Below are 17,415 nucleotides of genomic sequence, written 5' to 3'. Positions count from 1 at the left end.
CAATTATCAACGTTTAGCGAATCAGTACAAAAGCAAAATACTACAGATGCTGGAACCTGAAATAAAAACAGGAAATGCTGGAAATCTCAGCAGGTCAGGCAGCATCTGTGGAGAGAGAAACAGGTTTAACGTTTCAGGTCGATGACCCTTTGCCAGAACTCTGTACTTCTGACGAAGGGTCATCGACCTGAAACGTTAACTCTGTTTCTCTCTCCACAGATGCTGCCTGACCCGCTGAGATTTCCAGCATTTTCTGTTTTTATTTCAAAGAATCAGTGTTTTAACTGCATTTATCAATCTGTTGCATTCAATGACTGGATTTTGTGGTGGGCAATGACGACGCACTGTTTGTATCGCCGCCATTACCTCTCTGAAACATACCGCAGCTTCAGGATGTAATGGATGCGCATTTAAACATGGAAATCCTGAAGTTGCGGTCAGTCATTCACTGCTGCAACACTGGCTGCGTTGTGGACTGCCCCCAACCCCCCCCCGCACCCTTTGGTGGCAATCAATGAAATCAGTGGAACCAATGAAAACGTGGGCTTTTACGCGTCATATCGCTGTTAAACACCCCATTAAATATTAAGCCTTGTTAGAATAGGTGTAACTGAGGTTTTAACAGCACATTGACTGCTAAACAGAAGTGCCAGGGGAAATGACCATCTCCAACAAGAGAGAGTCTAGCCATCTTCCTTTGACATTCAATGGGATTACCATCACCGAATGGCGAGTTTTTCTCTCTATTCTTGCTTAATTTAAGGGCTGTAAATTAGGGGCTGGGATTAAAATCTAAATAATTAAATACATTATAGATGGCAAGGCAGGCAATGTGTCACTGCTGCAAGTGGAAATGGTGGACACCATTGAGGTCCACGGCGACCACATCTGCAGCAAGTGGCTGCAGCTCGAGGAACTTTGGCTCCGTGTTGATGAGCTGGAGTCCGAGCTGCAGACACTGCGACACATCAGGGAGGAGGACAGTTACCTGGACGCCATGATCCAGGAGCTACTCACACCAATTAGAGTAATTAATTCAAATTAAATCCGTGGTCAGGGACAGGAGGGTGTGACTACAAGTAAGGAAGGTATGGGGATTCGGGATGGAGTGATGGAGGAGCCTTGCCCCTTGCTCTTGTCCAACAAGTTCGAGGCTCTTACTCCCTGTGTGGATGAGAACAGAGACTGCAGGGAGGATGAGCAAACTGATCACAGCACCGTGGTACAGGGGGGGAGTAAAAAGAAATGTTGTCGTGGTAGGGGACAGTATCATTAGGGGGATAGATACTGTTCCCTGCAGCCAAGAGCGTGAGTATCGAAGGCTGTGTTGCCTATCCGGTGTCAGGGTTAAGGACATCTCCTCTGGGCTGGAGAGGAACTTGGAGTGGGAGGGGGAAGATCCAGTTGTCGTGGGTACCAAGGACATAGGTAGGACAAACAAAGAGATTCTGCTGAGAGATTATGAGCAGCTAGGGGCCAAATTAAAAAGCAGAACTACAAAGGTAATAATCTCTGGATTACTATCTGAGCCACGAGCAAATTTGCATAGGGTCAATAAGATCAGAGAGTTAAACACGGCTCAAAAACTGGTGTGGGAGAAATTAGTTTTGGTTCATGGGACACTGGCACCAGTACTGGGGTAAGAGGGAGCTGTTCCCTTGGGACGGACTCCACTTATACCGTGCTGGTACTAGGGTCCTGGCGAATCAAATAACTAGGGCTGTGGAGAGGGCTTTAAACTGATTAGTGGGGGGGAGGGTTCAGGTGAGCGAAAATGTAAAAAGTCAAAGAATAAGGAGAACGCAATAGAGCAGGGTAGCACTGGGGTAAATGAAAGACAGAGCATGCCAGGAAGGGACAGAATGTATAAACATAAAGATGATTCAGAAAGTGGGGTCAAAGCAGGAAAAAATGGTTAAAAAAAACAAATTTAAAAGCTCTTTATCTGAATGCACGCAGCATTCGTAACAAAATAGATGAGTTGACGGCACAAATAGATACAAATGGGTCTGATCTGATAGCCATTACAGAGACGTGGTTGCAAGGTGACCAAAGCTGGGAACTAAATATTCAGGGGTATTTGACAAGTTGGAAGAACAGACAGAAAGGAAATGGAGGTGGGGTAGCACTGTTAATAAAGGATGGGATCAGTGCGTTAGTAAGAAACGATATTGGCTCAGAGGATCAGGATGTTGAATCAGTTTGCGTGGAGATAAGGAACAATAAGGTGAAAAAATCGCTGGTGGGCATAGTCTATAGGTCCCTTAACAGTAGCTACACTGTAGGCAGGAGTATAAATCAAGAAATAATGGAGGCTTGTAAAAAAGGAACAGCAATAATCATGGGCGATTTTAACCTTCATATTGATTGGACAAAGCAAATTGGCCAGGGTAGCCTTGAGGAAGAGTTCATAGAGTATATCTGAGATAGTTTCCTTGAACAGTACATTGCAGAATCAACCAGGGAGCAGGCTATCTTAGATCTGGTACTGTGTAATGAGACAGGATTAATAAATGATCTCCCAGCAAAGGATCCTCTAGGAATGAGTGACCATAACATGATTGAATTTCAAATTCAGTTGGAGGGTGAAAAAGTTGGATCTCAAACCAGTGTCCTAAGCTTAAATAAAGGAGACTACAAAGGTATGAAGGCAGAGTTGGCTAAAGTGGACTGGGAAAATAGATTACAGTGTGGGACGGTTGATGAGCGGTGGCAGACATTTAAGGAGATATTTCATAACTTGCAACAAAAATATATCCCAATGAGAAAGAAAGACTGTAAGAGAAGGGATAACCATCCATGGCTAACTAAGGAAATAAGGGGCCCGAGTTTGGTGAAACCTAAGTTCTTGACGGTACTTTGGGCAGAAGTTTGGTGATAAAATATGGGAAAGACTGCCCGGCGGCAAAAATGGGCCTTGCATGCCGATTCTAGGCAGGAAATGCGATCCTTGGCAAAGTACCACTCAGGATAGTGTCGGGCCCAGGGAGGGGGAAATGGATAAAATAAAACATTTTCAAAACAATAAATAAAACACCAGAAATTCTGCAGGGGACCCCATCCACGTAAATCCATGCAAAAGAAATAAAGAAAAGAAGTGCACTAATTTTTTTTTGCAGGTCTTTATACTTATCATTCAGGTAAGACCTGCCTTCACACGATGGCCTCGTCTCCTGCTGGAGCAGAGGACCGCCCGGACCAAACTGGTAACTCAGTGGGCGGGAGGACCATTGTGCGCGTTGCACGCCAGCACATGCCAATGGTTTTCTCTCTCAGTCGGCAGTGAGTCTTCCAAACTCGGGCCCAAGGGATGGTCTCAAATTGAAAACAAGGGCATACAATGTGGCCAAGACTAATGGGAGGCCAGAGAATTGGGAAGCTTTAAAAAGCCAGCAAAAAAACGACTAAAAAAAAATAAAGTGAGGGACGATAGATTATGAAAGTAAACAAGCACGAAATATAAAAACAGATACTAAGAGTTTCTACAGGTACATAAAAAGGAAAAGAGTGGCTAAAGTAAATGTTGGTTTCCTAGAGGATGAGACTGGGGAATTAATAACGGAAATGGCAGTGACGTTGAACAAATATTTTGTATCGGTCTTCACAATAGAAGACGCTAAAACCATCCAACAGTGGATAATCAAGGGGCTATCGGGGGGAGGAACTTAATACAATCACTATCACTAAAGAAGTAGTACTCGGTAAAATAATGGGACTGAAGGTGGACAAGTCCCCTGGACCTGATGGCTTATGTCCTAGGGTCTTAAAAGAAGTGGCTGCAGAGATATTGGATGCATTGGTTGTAATCTATCAAAATTCCCTAGATTCTGGGGAGGTCCCAGCAGATTGGAAAACCGCAAATGTAATGCCCCTATTTAAAAAAGGAGGCAGACAGAAAGCAGGGAACTATAGACCAGTTAGCCTAACATCTGTCATTTGGAAAATGCTGGAGTCCATTATTAAGGAAGCAGTAGCTGGACATTTGGAAAAGCATAATTCAATCAAGCAGAGTCAACATGGTTTTATGAAAGGGAAATCATGTTTGACAAATTTACTGGAGTTCTTTGAGGTTTTAACGAGCAGGGTGGATAAGGGGGAACCAGTGGATGTGGTGTATTTGGATTTCCAGAAGGCATTCGATAAGGTGCCACATAAAAGGTTACTGCACAAGATAAAAGTTCACGGGGTTGGGGGTAATATATTAGCATGGATAGAGGATTCATCATCATAGGCAGTCCCTCGAAATCGAGGAAGACTTGCTTCCACTCTAAAAATGAGTTGTTAGGTGACTGAACAGTCCAATACAGGAATTACAGTCTCTGTCACAGGTGGGACAGATATTCGTTGAAGGAAAGGGTGGGTGGGATTGGTTTGCCACAAGCTCCTTCCGCTACCTGCAGTTGGTTTCTGCATGCTCTCGGCGATGAGACTCGAGGTGCTCAGCGCCCTCCCGGATGCACTTCCTCCACTTAGGGCGGTCTTTGGCCAGGGACTCCCAGGTGTCGGTGGGGATGTTGCATTTTATCAAGGAGGCTTTGAGGGTGACATTGAAACGTTTCCTCTGCCCACCTTGGGCTCGCTTGCCGTGTAGCAGTTCCGGAACTGCTTTGGGAATCTTGTGTCAGGCATGCGAACAATGTGGCCCGCCCAGCGGAGCTGGTTGAGTGTGGTCAGTGCCTCGATGCTAGGGATGTTGGCTCGATCGAGGACACCAACATTGGTGCATCTGTCCTCCCAGGGGATTTACAGGATCTTGCGGAAACATCGTTGGTGGTATTTTTCCAGCGATTTGAGGTGTCTACTGTATGTGGTTCACGTCTCTGAGCCATACAGGAGGGCAGGTATCACAACAGCCCTGTAGACCATGAGCTTGGTGGCAGATCTTCGAACACTCTTTTCCTCAGGCGGCCGAAGGCTACGCTGGCGCATTGGAGGTGGTGTTGAATCTTGTCGTCGAAGTCTTCCCTTGTTGATAATTGGCTCCCGAGGTATGGAAAGTGATCCACGTTGTCCAGGGCCGCGCCGTGGATCTTGATGACTGGGTGGCAGTGTTGTGTAGTGGGCTCAGGCTGGTATAAGGCCCATGCTTTCGTACGCCTTAGTGAAGATGTTGACTATGACTTGCAGTTCAGACTCTGAATGTGCGCAGACGCGTGCATCGTCTGCATAATGCAGTTCGACGACAGAGGTTGGGACGGTCTTGAATCTGGCCTGGAGGCGATGTAGTTTGAACAGGTTCCCACTGGTTCTGTGGAGAGCTTGTTGAGTGTGAGGTGGAGCATTGCAGCGAGGAAGATTGAGAAGAGGGTTGGTGCGATGACACAGCCATGCTTGACCCCAGTCCAGATGTGGATTGAGTCTGTAATGGATCTGTCTGCCACCATTCTCTGCCAAATTTTTGCCCACTCACTTAGTCTGTCTATATCCCTTTGCAGATTTTTTGTGTCCTTCTCACAATTTGCTTTCCCACCCATCTTTGTATCATCAACAAACTTGGCTACATTACACTCGATCACTTCATCTAAATCATTAATATAGATTGTAAATAGTTGAGGCACCCGTTACTGTTTGCCAACCGGAAAATTTCCCATTTATCCCGACTCTCTGTTTTCTGTTAGTTAGCCAATCCTCTATGCTAATATATTACCCCCCAACCCCGTGAGCTTTTATCTTATGCAGTAACCTTTTATGTGGCACCTTATCAAATGCCTTCTGCATCACGCACCTTATCAAGGGCAATTAGGAATGGGAAATAACTTCTGGCCTTGCAAGCGATATCCACATCCCATGAGTTAATAATTAGCAAAACAATCATTCTGGCCAGGATAAAGCTAATTTTTATGTTTGTGGAATGTCAAATTTCTCCATTATGAAAAATTATATATTTTTAAAAGTTTGTTCATTATATTTCAGCTTCTAGCTTAATGCGTATGCCCCAATCTTTATTTTGCTCTCTGTAACATTTTTTTTAAAGTGCAGATAATCAGTGCTTTTCATTTCCTGGTTTGCTGTCTGTGAGAATGGGTAATGGGTAAAGAAACTATCTGGCACAGGAGGCACCCAGGTTCGATTTCCAGTCTATGTTGAATTTGCTGATCTTAACCAATGGAAAAGTTTGAGTAATGGAGTGCTATAATTGTGATAGGCTGCTTAGACAGCATGATGACGTCACTGCTAGGAATCTCCTCTTGACAGCGCTACAATCAACTGCAATTATGTCGAGAAATCTAATGTTTTCGCCACAGAGATCGGCAGCTTTCTTTAAGGTCAGTGACGATCGTCGTCACATCGCTGCTGACCGCAAATCACGGGGCCCCTCCTGTGTTCATCACACAGCAGAGATCCCACTCAAATCTCACACTTCAATGTCTCACACTTTATTATAAATGAAAAACAACTTTAAAAAAGAAAAGCCTCACAATAAGAGAAGGCTAGCCAGTCATGGATTTCTGGGATCTTCAGGGCTGGAGCCAGAAAGTTACAAGCCTATGTAGACCACTCGGAAATCCCTTCTAAATCACACACCACCCTGACTTGAACATAATATTGCCATTCCTCCATTATTGCTAGATGAATATTCTGGAATTCTAACATCATTGTGGGAGCACCATCACTGCAAGGACTGCAGTAATTCAAGTAAAACCTTACCATCACCTTCTCAGGTCAAATAGGAATGGACAATAAATAAGCCTTGCCAGCATTTTCCACATTCTGGGCCCAAGTTTAGGCGCGGCCCCGAACTGGACGCCCATTTTTCGCGCCACAAAGTGCGCCTAAAAAAAACTTCCAGATTCTCGGGCTCCCTGCAGGTCCTCTTGAGCCTGGCGCGGCGCAGCACGAGCAGTTGGGGGCGGAGCTAGGTCCCTGCACTGAAAACAGTGCCAGGACCTCTGCACATGCGCGCTACAGTGGGCGCGCATGTGCAGTAGCTCCAGGCGCCCAAAACTGTGTGGGAGGGGCCCGAAGCACGCAGTCCCTAGCCCTGGCCTAATGGCCTCACTGGGGCTGCGTGCATAAGGCTGCCTCCCACGCCCAACTCCTGCTTCCTCCCGACCCGACTCGACTCCCGCTTCTCCTTTCCTCCCCCCTTCTCCTTTCCCTCCCCTTCTCCTTTCCCCCCCGTCTCCTTTCCCCACCCTTCTCCTTTCCCTCCCCTTCTCCTTTCCACTCTTTCTCCTTTCCCCCCCTCTCCTTTCCCCCCCTCTCCTTTCCCCCCTCTCCTTTCCCCCCCTTCTCCTTCCCCCCCTTCTCCTCCCCCTCCACCCCCTTCTCCTCCCCCCTTCTTCTCCTCTTCCCCCCTTCCCCTTCTCCTCCTCAACCCCTTCCCCTTCTCCTCCTCAACCCCTTCCCCTTCTCCTCCTCCCCCTTCCCCTTCTCCTCCTCCTCCTCCCTTCCCCTTCTCCTCCTCCCCCCTTCCCCTTCTCCCCCCCTTCTCTCCCCCCTCCCCTTCTTCCCCCCTTCCCTCCCCCTTCTCCCCCCTCCCCCCCTGTCCCCCCCCTCTCCCTCTACCCCCCCTGTCTCCCTCTACCCCCCTCTCTCCCTCTACCCCTCTCCTCCCCCTCCCCTCGCTGTCAGAAACACAGACACTGACAGACAGAGAGTGAGAGACACACACAGACAGAGAGATAGAGACACTGACAGAGACACACTGCGGGGGGCGGGGGGGCATCCCAGCACGCTGTTGGAGGGCTCCCGGTGCTGCTGTCGGTAAGTAGAAAATATTTTATTTATTGATTTTTTGATTTAAAAAAAAATTATTTCTTATTAATTTTTTTGATTGATTTATTGGTTGATTTATTGATGTATTTATCATTTATTATTGATGATGGCTCTTTATTTATAAAACTGAAGTGTTTAATGTTTGTAAACTTCCCTTTAAACCCACCCCCCCCCCCCCCCCATTCTCTACGCCTGATTTGTAACCTACGCCTGATTTTCTAAAGTGTAGACAAGGTTTTTTCGAGCGTACAAAAATCTTCACTTACTCCATTGTAATTTAGTTTGGAGTAAGTTTTCACTGCCGAAACTTTGAAAACAGGCGTAAGTGGCCGGACACGCCCCCTTTTGAAAAAAAAACTCTGTTCCAAAGTGAAACTGTTCTAACTGACTAGAACTGGAGCAAACTAAATGCCGAGAATTTGAATTTCTGAGATACTCCGTTCTACACCAGTTGCTCCAAAAAATCAGGAGCAACTGAGGCCGAAACTTGGGCCCTCTGAAACCAAATAAAAATTTCCACCCAGATGATGTACTTGACCGTAACAACAACAAAAAGCTGCTTTTATATAACACTTTTAACATAGTAAAACGCCCCAAGGTGCTTCACAAAATTTGACACCGAGTCACATAAGGAGATATTCGGGCAGATGACCAAAAGCTTGGTCAAAGAGGTAGATTTTAAGGAGCATCTTAAAGGAGGAAAGAGAAGTACAGAGGCAGAGAGCTTTATGATGGAATTCCGACAGCTGAAGGCTAGGTTAGCAGCTACACAGCACAACCATGTTCCAGAATTCAAACTCGCTGCGAGGATTGGGAGATCCACTGGGTCTTATCATATCTAATGAAATTACACTTCTTTTTTTTGTGGTTTTAAAAAAAACAAAATTATGCGACAAAATAATTTTTTTATAGGATATCGCAATTTATTAAGGTTGCTTAAGGTGGGTGTCTGGACAGGAGCAATTGACAAACACAGTACAGTGCAGGAAACAAGTGGAAAGATCTATACAGGTAGATCTACCTCCAGAAGTAGTTCAAGCATGGAACAATGTTATGAGAACATTTTTCGAGCATTTCAGTGCTAATAATTTGTTAGTGGTACAAGTGAAATTTAGTTCAAATGTTGCTTTCTAGCCATTAAGTAACAGTAGAAGAAGATTTCTTCTGTGCAGGATATGTATTGGAATCGTAAACCTGTTTATAAAGCACTAGTTGATAATATCATTGCACATAGTGCAGAGAGTAAATCTTCCCTGGTATTTCTAAGTCATACCAAACAGTACAAAGTTTAACTGAAAAGGAAAAAAAATGAAACATTTGCATTTATATAGAGCCTTTCACGAGCTCAGGATGCCCCAAAGCACTTTACAGCCAATTAAGTAGCCACTTGGAATGTAAGAAATGCAGCAAGTTGCTCACAGCAAGCTACCACAAACAGCTATGTGACAAAGACCAGATAATCTGTTTTAGTGATGTTGATTAAGGGATGAATATTGACACATCTATCACCAAATCTAACAATGTTAAACACTAAGGGCTAAAAGTCTGGTCGCTAACTTCAGTGCCAGGCGATGTTCGCCACCTCAAACCGGGATATTCACTTTTAGTGCCCCAAGAGGGGAGTTGGCGCTAACCCTGATTCTTGGGGCGCTATCGCAGGAGCGCTGCTGAAGTTCAGTTTCTAGGAAACCAGCATCCTAGCACCTAAAGGGGAGGCCTGGACCACCTGAAGAGTGAAAATAAATGCAAGGGAGGTTATTTCAACACTCGTAAACAGTAAACAAAGTTAAATAAATGTGAAATAACTGAATGTAAATAAAAAAAGCACCTTTATAACTACCCACCTGCTGAGCTGTTTCCTTATCGCCCCGGGAGGTTTGGGAACGCCTGCTTTCCCTGTCACGATTAACGCCAGGCGCAAAGGCAGGGGAACCAACTGAAGTTAGTGGCGCGGTGCTAACGGTGCAATGCACACACATTGACGTCAACAAGTGGGTGGCGCTAGAGTGTGCAGCACTAACTGCTAGCGCTGTCGTTGAACCTCCTCTGAAGTGCCCGGAACGTGCTGACAGCGCGGCGCTCTGGCGGTAAACGTTTAGTGATCCGTGTGGTGCTAAGCAACCACATTTTTAGCCCTCAGTGGAAGCACAGCAAAACTCTAATCAGCAATTCCCATTTATAAAGAAGAATGTTGCTGAAAAAATTTAATCTGTCCCAACTGTGTCTGTTATGAAATTCAAATTAATCAACAGTGCCAAATTATTAATAAACAGTTTCAGCTCACATTATGACTTAATGGGTAAATAAACTATCCAGTGTAGGAGGTACCCAGGTTCGATTTCCAGTCTGTGTTGAATTTACTGATCTCAACCAATAGAAAGCTTTGAGTAATAGAGTGCTATAATTGGTCTCAATGCCCTTGGGCTAGGGAGAGGTGAAAAATCAATCAATGTTCCCCCTCCTGTTTGCTCACCAGTGATGCATGTGTGGATATTAAGTTAGCACAAGATGAGGCTCGAATTAAACGTCAACTACAGTTGAAAAGTTTGCCAAGATTCATTGGCTATAATGAGAATGTTTCATTCCCAATCTCATGGCCATCAGGGTGAGGTACCAGAAAGTTGGCATCACCCATTGAGCTGCAAGAATCAGTAACTTTTGGGAAGCCAGGGAGAAAAAAAATCAGAGATATAAGGAAACGGTTATGTCAGCTTAGGTCAAATGATCGCATTCTTGGCCTCTGCAACTCACACACTCACTTCAAAACTTGAACATAACCTCTGGTGACATTTCATTGGATAGCTGTATTGTTCAATGTGCCTTCTTTTAGCCAACTCAGTATACTGAGGCCTCGTCTGCCTGATGTTTGATGCCTCATGCTACTTTCTGAATAAGAGCTGGGAGTTCCTCCAGTGTTTTGACCACGATTCCTCCCTCAAACAATACCGGCAAAATCAAATGAAGTGATCATTTTTCTCATTGTTGTTTGTGGGCAAAATGGTCGTTGCATTCACAGGTATAACAATAGCAATTCATTCAAAGTAATTCATTGTTTCTCAAGTGCTTTGTCAAGGGGTCTACAGTGATTCAAGTTCAAAGGGCTAGATTTTCGGTTATCGTCAAACGGTAGTTTTTACGCCAAAATTACCATTTTTGCTGCGCTACCGTTTTTAGGCCTAAATTTTAGCCTTTACGTCTGGTAAAGTCGGCATTGCATGATGATTCGTGGTGCAAACCGTGAGTTTCGGCAACTTTAGTCCGAGACCGGTAACGCTGTGAGAGAGGCCTTGGGAGAGGGAGAAAAAAAATTGCAAAAAACATTCACAAAACATTCACAAAACACTTACCTACTAAATTGCTGAAAAAGAATTAAAAAATAAAAAACTTTAACTTACCTTTTTTGCAGGTCTTCATACTTATCGCTGCCGGCAGGGCTGCCTATCCGTATTCTGGGCGTGGCGGAGAGAGCCGAAAGTACGACGGTAACGCAGTCTGCGGTGTTGCATGTTGTTTCACGTTGGCACACCTCTCCCCAGCGGTATGTGGAAGCGCTGCCGCAAAAAGGTGCCCGAAGATCCCGCCGACAGGGTTTTCGCTACGGAGGGTCAAAGCGCGGCGAAAACCCTGTCGCAAAGTCGGCGAAAATCTAGCCCAAAGTGTTAAAAATTCTATGTCGTCTACTTGCCTTGAGAAATATAGTGTTACTGCACTTCTTTTAAATGAGAAATATAATAAGCATCACAATAAGAACGATTGGCTCAAGATGCTTCAATAAGTGTTAAAAATGTTGGTCCGTTTGCATTAGTTTGACAACCAAGGATGATTCATTGGCTGAGGAAGATTGCGCCATAAGTATTTTGCAGGGGGTCTACGATGCAAAGGCTGATACTTATAACTGAAGTGCTCTTGCAGAGAACCAGTACGGGCCTGATGGACCAAATGGCCTCATTCTGCTATAAGCACTCTATCACTCTGACTAAAGACTTTATTAATATGCCTGTATTCTGCTGACTTTCTCATTTGTTCTGTATTTTCTCTTAGCACAGTATACCGTTTTTAGCAACTGATCAAAATTTTATAAGTTTGAAATTACTTTGCAATCTCTCGTTTAATTCAAAACAGACACTCAATGATAAATGTTTCATGTTCTTTGTTTTCTATAATAGCAAACACCAATCACTGGTTTATAGCTGGTTTTAGATGAGATAAACGTTCCATAGGGATCAAATAAAGTGTCTGGTTTCAGACAAGCTTCCTGTAATGTGAGCTCAACACGTGAGCGAATTCAATTCTGTCTGTTCCTTTAGCAGTTGCAGGATTGCTCTACCCTTGTGTAACTGACGTAGATATGCAATAATCATTCATCTTAACCTTTTACTGGCAGATTTATTTGAAGTTTTGATCAATTGATATTTAAAATTGTATTTACACAACAATTGTAATGTTGATGCTAAAGTTGCAGCATAAATTTGGACTAGGCTTTTGGGGTCCAGTGGTGTGAAACTATAGTGAGAAGATTGTCTCAACACTGGGGTTTGACATCACAGGCACTGTGACCTTAGTGCAGTGCCAAATTGAGTTTAAAAAGTGCCCAGGGGTCTGTTGGACCTTAAAGAACTTAAAAAAATAAATCTACCTCCTGTTAATTTAAATGTTTAAGAGTGGCAACTCTTCCACTTGCATTGTCTAAATATTTACATTTTAACTGCTGAGAGAGAAGCAGGGGCTGAAATTAAGCTCCCAAATAAGGCCCTTTACCGCCGGATTGAGGTGGCCATGTGGCGGTGTTGTGCAGCTGCCGATTTCTGGTCAAATGGCCGCAGCAAACTAAATTCAGCGGGGGGGGCGGGGCGGAGGGTGTTTCTGGCAGCTTCCACTTCTGCCCCACCGCTGCCGAGCGGCCGTGAGTGTGGCATCAGTGCGCACACCGCTGAGTCCCCCCACCTACCTCGAAATTTAGCCCAAAAAATCAAATGTCCCCCGACAGCTTTCTCCATCCGTGCACCTTTCATTCCCTCTGTGAGCCCTGGTAGTGTGGCGGCCATTAAAGGCAAGGGCCCAATGCCGCGGCCGACATTTTTTTTTGCCAGCCGACTTCCCGATCGGCCGGACAGTTATGCCCCCTGGTTCGGCCGGGCCACCAACAGGCAGCCTAGCGCCCCCTCTTGGGTGCCAGGCTGCTGGCTAGACCGGAACCCTCCCTGGTGGCCCAGTGGTTGATCCTAAATAATCAGCGATTCTCTCCCCTTTAAAGGGGGGGAGTTACGTGGAGATGCACACGTGTACTGACGTAATCACTGCTACGCTGCTGAGTGACAGCAACGGAGAATCCATCCCGCCTCCACTTCCGCCCCTCACCAGCACTTACTGCCGCACTTCCGCCTCTATTATGACCGACTTCCTGGCCGCTTAAAAAAAACGACAGAGCTGAATTTCGCGAAAGAGGCGACCTCATCTGAAACAGCAGTAAAAACTCTTTGAAAAAGGTAGGTGTGCCAGGATTCCGGCAGGGCTGAATTTCGGCCCCCCAGGGTGAGGGGTTCTTTCCTGACCTCGAGAGCTGGAGTTCCAACTGGGTACCGCCTGACTGGAACCATCATAGAATCATAGCAATTTATGGCACAGACGGAGGCCATTGTGTCTGCTGGCTGAAAATGAGCTAAACATCTTAATCCCACTTCCCAGCTCTCGGTCCGTAGCCTTGCAGGTTACGGCACTTCAAGTGCATATCCAAGTACTTTTTAAATATGATGAGGGTTTCTGCCTCTACCACTCTTTCAGGCAATGCATTTCGGACCCCCACCATTCTCTGGGAGAAAAGAATTCTCCTCAACTCCCCTCTAATCATTCTACCAATTACTTTAAATCTATGCCCCCTGGTTATTGACCCCTCTGCTAAGGGAAATAGGTCCTTCCTATCCCCCACTCTATCTGGGCCTCTCATAATTTTATACATCTCAAATAAATCTCCCTTCAGCCTCCACTATTCCAAAGAAAACAACCCCAGCCGATCCAATCTTTCCTTATAGCTAAAATTCTCCTGTCCTGGCAACAGTCTCGTAAGTCTCCTATGTACCCTCACATCTTGTAATATGGTGACCAGAAATGTACGCATTAATGCAGCTACTGCCTCAGATCAGTAACTGCAATATCTGCAGCACAAAAGTGCTTTACTGACTGTCATTTATTTTAACAACTCTTATTTGTGTGAAGGTAGATTAAAAGGTAATTCATACTGAACAATGACTGTGACTTACATATGAGGAACAACAACAAAAATTGGAAATACACAACAGGTAAGTAAGCATCTATAACGGAGAAGACAGATAGATTAATGTTTTCAACATGATTAAAACATTAATTTGTAATTTGCTTCTACAGCTGCTAATGGCCCTGCTGTGTATTTCCAGGTCTTGAATCTGATTTCCAACACTTGCAATCTGTGTTTTCAATTTTACACGAGGATTGCTCCTATTAATGTATTTGTATCTTTGTTTTGACTGTGGGATGTTGGTTCAAAGTTCTGAGTCAGCCATCTTCCTACTCGACTCTTCAGATGTTGTCAAAAAATATGGATAGCAGTTTTCTTACTGCAAATACTTCCTCTAATGGTGAACACTAAACCAAAATTCTTAAGAAAATGCTTACTGAAGGAAATTCATGTTCATGATCTCATCACATCTGCACACGAGGTGCAATCTGATCTCTAACACAGATCCTAGTACTAACAGCTTTTGCAGACATAAACCAACCACAATGGTCAATAGGTTTCAGTAAACCTATATTACTTTAATTATAATGGGAGAGGTGAAATTAAAGTTTCCCAGGGACATGTGATTTATAACTTTTTGTTTCAATGCACTGGGTGAGTTCAAAAAGGTGGATGTACCAACATTTTTCAAACTTTTCATTTGTGCAACTCTTGTTAAAGCAACTGATTGGACCTGTGGATAACATCAATTCAAAACAAATTAAAACATACTGAAGTTTGTATTTGAATCTATTTTGATTCTAATTGTCTGACAGTTTTGTTTAGTGTGTGCATGATTTGTTAGGTTACTTCAGTTATGCCAGTCTACCTTTTCTTTGGTTGTCTTTTTCTTCAATGGATAAATGTATCCAGTGCATGCTCTGGTGGTAGCATGGTTTATGTTGTGTATGGAGAAGGAGTCAGACTGAACAAAGTGTGACCTTAGTCTTTTATTGCAGGTCTCCAGAGTGCCTCTCCAACTTGTGAAGCCTCCTTCTCTTGGGACGCCAGGGGAAGAGCCCTCTGGTGGCTGTACAGAGTAAATACAAGTCCACATATATAACAACACCGCCCCCCCCACTCCTCAAAGTCAATAGTGTAACTATTTACAATGTGAGTTGATCTCGGGCCCTTCTTGCCCTGATTGATCGTCTCGGTGTGAAAGCTGGTGTTGTTGAAGCATTTGTTGGGCCTTCGCTGGGCTGCTGCGCAGCTTGTCTTGCTGGGCTGCCTGGTGTGTTGGGCCCTATTGGGCTGCTGTGGATGATGGGTTCTGCTTCGTGGTCAATCGTGGTGCCGGTTGCCACTGGTGTGTATGTTGGGGAATCAAAAAAGGTAGGGTCCAAGGTGGGTTGCTCAGGATAGTCCGTGAATCTGAGTTTGATTTGGTCCAAGTGTTTCCGGTGAATGAGTACATTTGAAAGTTTGACCCGAAACACCCTGCTCCCCTCTTTGGCCATGACAGTGCCGTGAAGCCACTTAGGACCTTATCCATAATTTAATAGAAATACAAGATCATTGATTTCAATCTCGTGTGACACATTAGCGCTATCATGGTATGCACTTTGTTGAAGCCGCCTGCTCGCTACCTGTTCATGTAGATCAGGGTGAACTAACAAGAGCCTTATCTTAAGTGCTTTTTTCATGAGCAGTTCAGCAGGTGGGATCCCAGTGAGTAAGTGGGGTCTCGTGCAATAGCTAAGCAGGACTCGGGATAGGCGAGTCTGCAGTGAGCCTTCAGTTACCCTCTTCAAGCCTTGCTTGATGGTTTGCACTGCTCTCTCTGCCTGACCATTGGACGCTGGTTTAAACTGGGCAAATGTGACATGTTTCATTCCATTACGGGTCATGAATTTTTTGAACTCAGCACTGGTAAAACATGGCCCGTTGTTGCTCACCAGGACATCGGGTAAGCCGTGAATGGCAAATATGGCCCACAGGCTTTCAGTAGTGGGAATGGACGTGCTAGCCGACATGATCTCGCATTCAATCCACTTGGAGTACGCGTCAACAACCACAAGGAACATTTTATCCAAGAACGGACCTGCATAGTCGACATGTACCCTAGGCCATGGTTTGGAGGGCCAAGACCATAAACTTAGCGGCGCCTCCCTGGGTACATTGCTTAACTGCGAGAATATATTACATCTGTGAATGCAGAACTCTTAAGTCTGCATTGATACCGGGCCACCACACGTGGGATCTGGCTATCGCTTTCATCATCACGATACCTGGGTGGGTATTGTGGAGGTCATTGATGAAGGTGTCTCGGCCCTTCTTGGGGACCAGTACTCGATTGCCCCACAGAAGGCAGTCTGTCTGTATAGACATTTCATCTTTGCACTGCTGGAACGGCTTTATTTCTTCCTGCATTTCCACTGCGACACTGGACCAGCTGCCGTGAAGCACACAGCTTTTGACTAGAGATAATAATGGGTCCTGGCTTGTCCAGGTTTTGATCTGCCGGGCAGTGACAGGTGATTGCTCACTCTCAAATACTTCCATAGCCATGGCTATGCGGGCTGCGCTATTTCCACCCCCGTAGTGGGCAATGGCAGCCTACTGAGAGCATCAGTTTCCAATTCGAATTCAAATTTTAGCCCAAACAGGTATTGATGCATTTTCTTTATCCCATAGACAAATGCTAACGCTTCTTTTTCAATCATGCTGTAGGCTCTCTCAGCTTTAGACACACTCCTGGATGCATAAGCAACCGGTTTCAGTTTCCTGAAATCATTAGCTTGTTGCAATACACAACCGACGCCATATGACGACACATCACATGCTAGTACCAAACGCTTACATGTACCATACAACACAAGCAATTTGTTTGAGCATAACAATTTTTTCGCTTTAACAAAGGCATTTTCTTGGCTTTTGCCCCATGCCCATTCATCCCCTTTTCACAGTAAGACATGCAGTGGTTCTAACAGTATGCTGAGACCCGATAAGAAGTTATCAAAATAGTTCAAGAGTCCCAGAAACAACCACAGCTCCGTCACATTCTGTGGCCTCGGTGCGTTCTCGATTGCCGCCGTCTTCGCATTGGTGGGCCTGATGCCATCTGCCGCATTCCTCCTTCCCAAGAACTCCACTTCAGGTGCCAGGAAAACACACTTCGAGCGTTTTAACCTGAGCCCCACGTGGTTGAGTTGACTAAGAACCTCCTCCAGGTTCTGCAGTTGCCCGACTGTGTTCCGACCTGGGACCAAGATGTCGTCCTGGAAGACCACGGTGTGTGGGACCAACTTCAGTAAACTTTCCATGTTTCTCTGGAATATCGCCGCCGCTGATCGGATTCCAAATGGGCATCTGTTATAAACAAAAAGACCTTTGTGCATGTTGATGCAGGTGAGGGCCTTCGATGATTCCTCCAGTTCCTGCGTCATGTAGGCTGAAGTCGGATCCAGCTTTGTGAATGTCTTTCCTCCTGCCAGCGTTGCAAA

At 45.1% G+C, this 17,415-nt stretch overlaps 1 protein-coding gene across 5 annotated transcripts in view; it reads left to right on the top strand.

Moving 5' to 3' along the window:
• Positions 1-17,415, top strand: part of LOC139277576 (rho GTPase-activating protein 18-like) — a 174,896-nt gene that overhangs the window by 23,795 nt on the left and 133,686 nt on the right. For 2 of the 5 annotated variants that reach the window (XM_070896223.1, XM_070896219.1), the window contains exon 2: positions 11,126-11,193. The exons of 1 other annotated variant lie outside the window; for it this stretch is intronic. Coding sequence is in view for 1 of the 4 variants with exons in the window: in XM_070896219.1 (XP_070752320.1) it covers positions 11,126-11,193 (68 nt within the window). In the remaining 3 variants the exon portion in view is untranslated. Of the gene's footprint in view, positions 1-11,125; positions 11,258-17,415 lie in introns of those variants that run through there. 2 more of the 5 variants (XM_070896225.1, XM_070896224.1) reach the window with 2 other exon arrangements.

This window comes from Pristiophorus japonicus, chromosome 12 (genome assembly GCF_044704955.1).
Source record: "Pristiophorus japonicus isolate sPriJap1 chromosome 12, sPriJap1.hap1, whole genome shotgun sequence".
In the NCBI taxonomy this organism is placed as follows: Eukaryota; Metazoa; Chordata; class Chondrichthyes; family Pristiophoridae; genus Pristiophorus; species Pristiophorus japonicus.
This window is presented reverse-complemented; position numbering and strand designations above follow the sequence as displayed.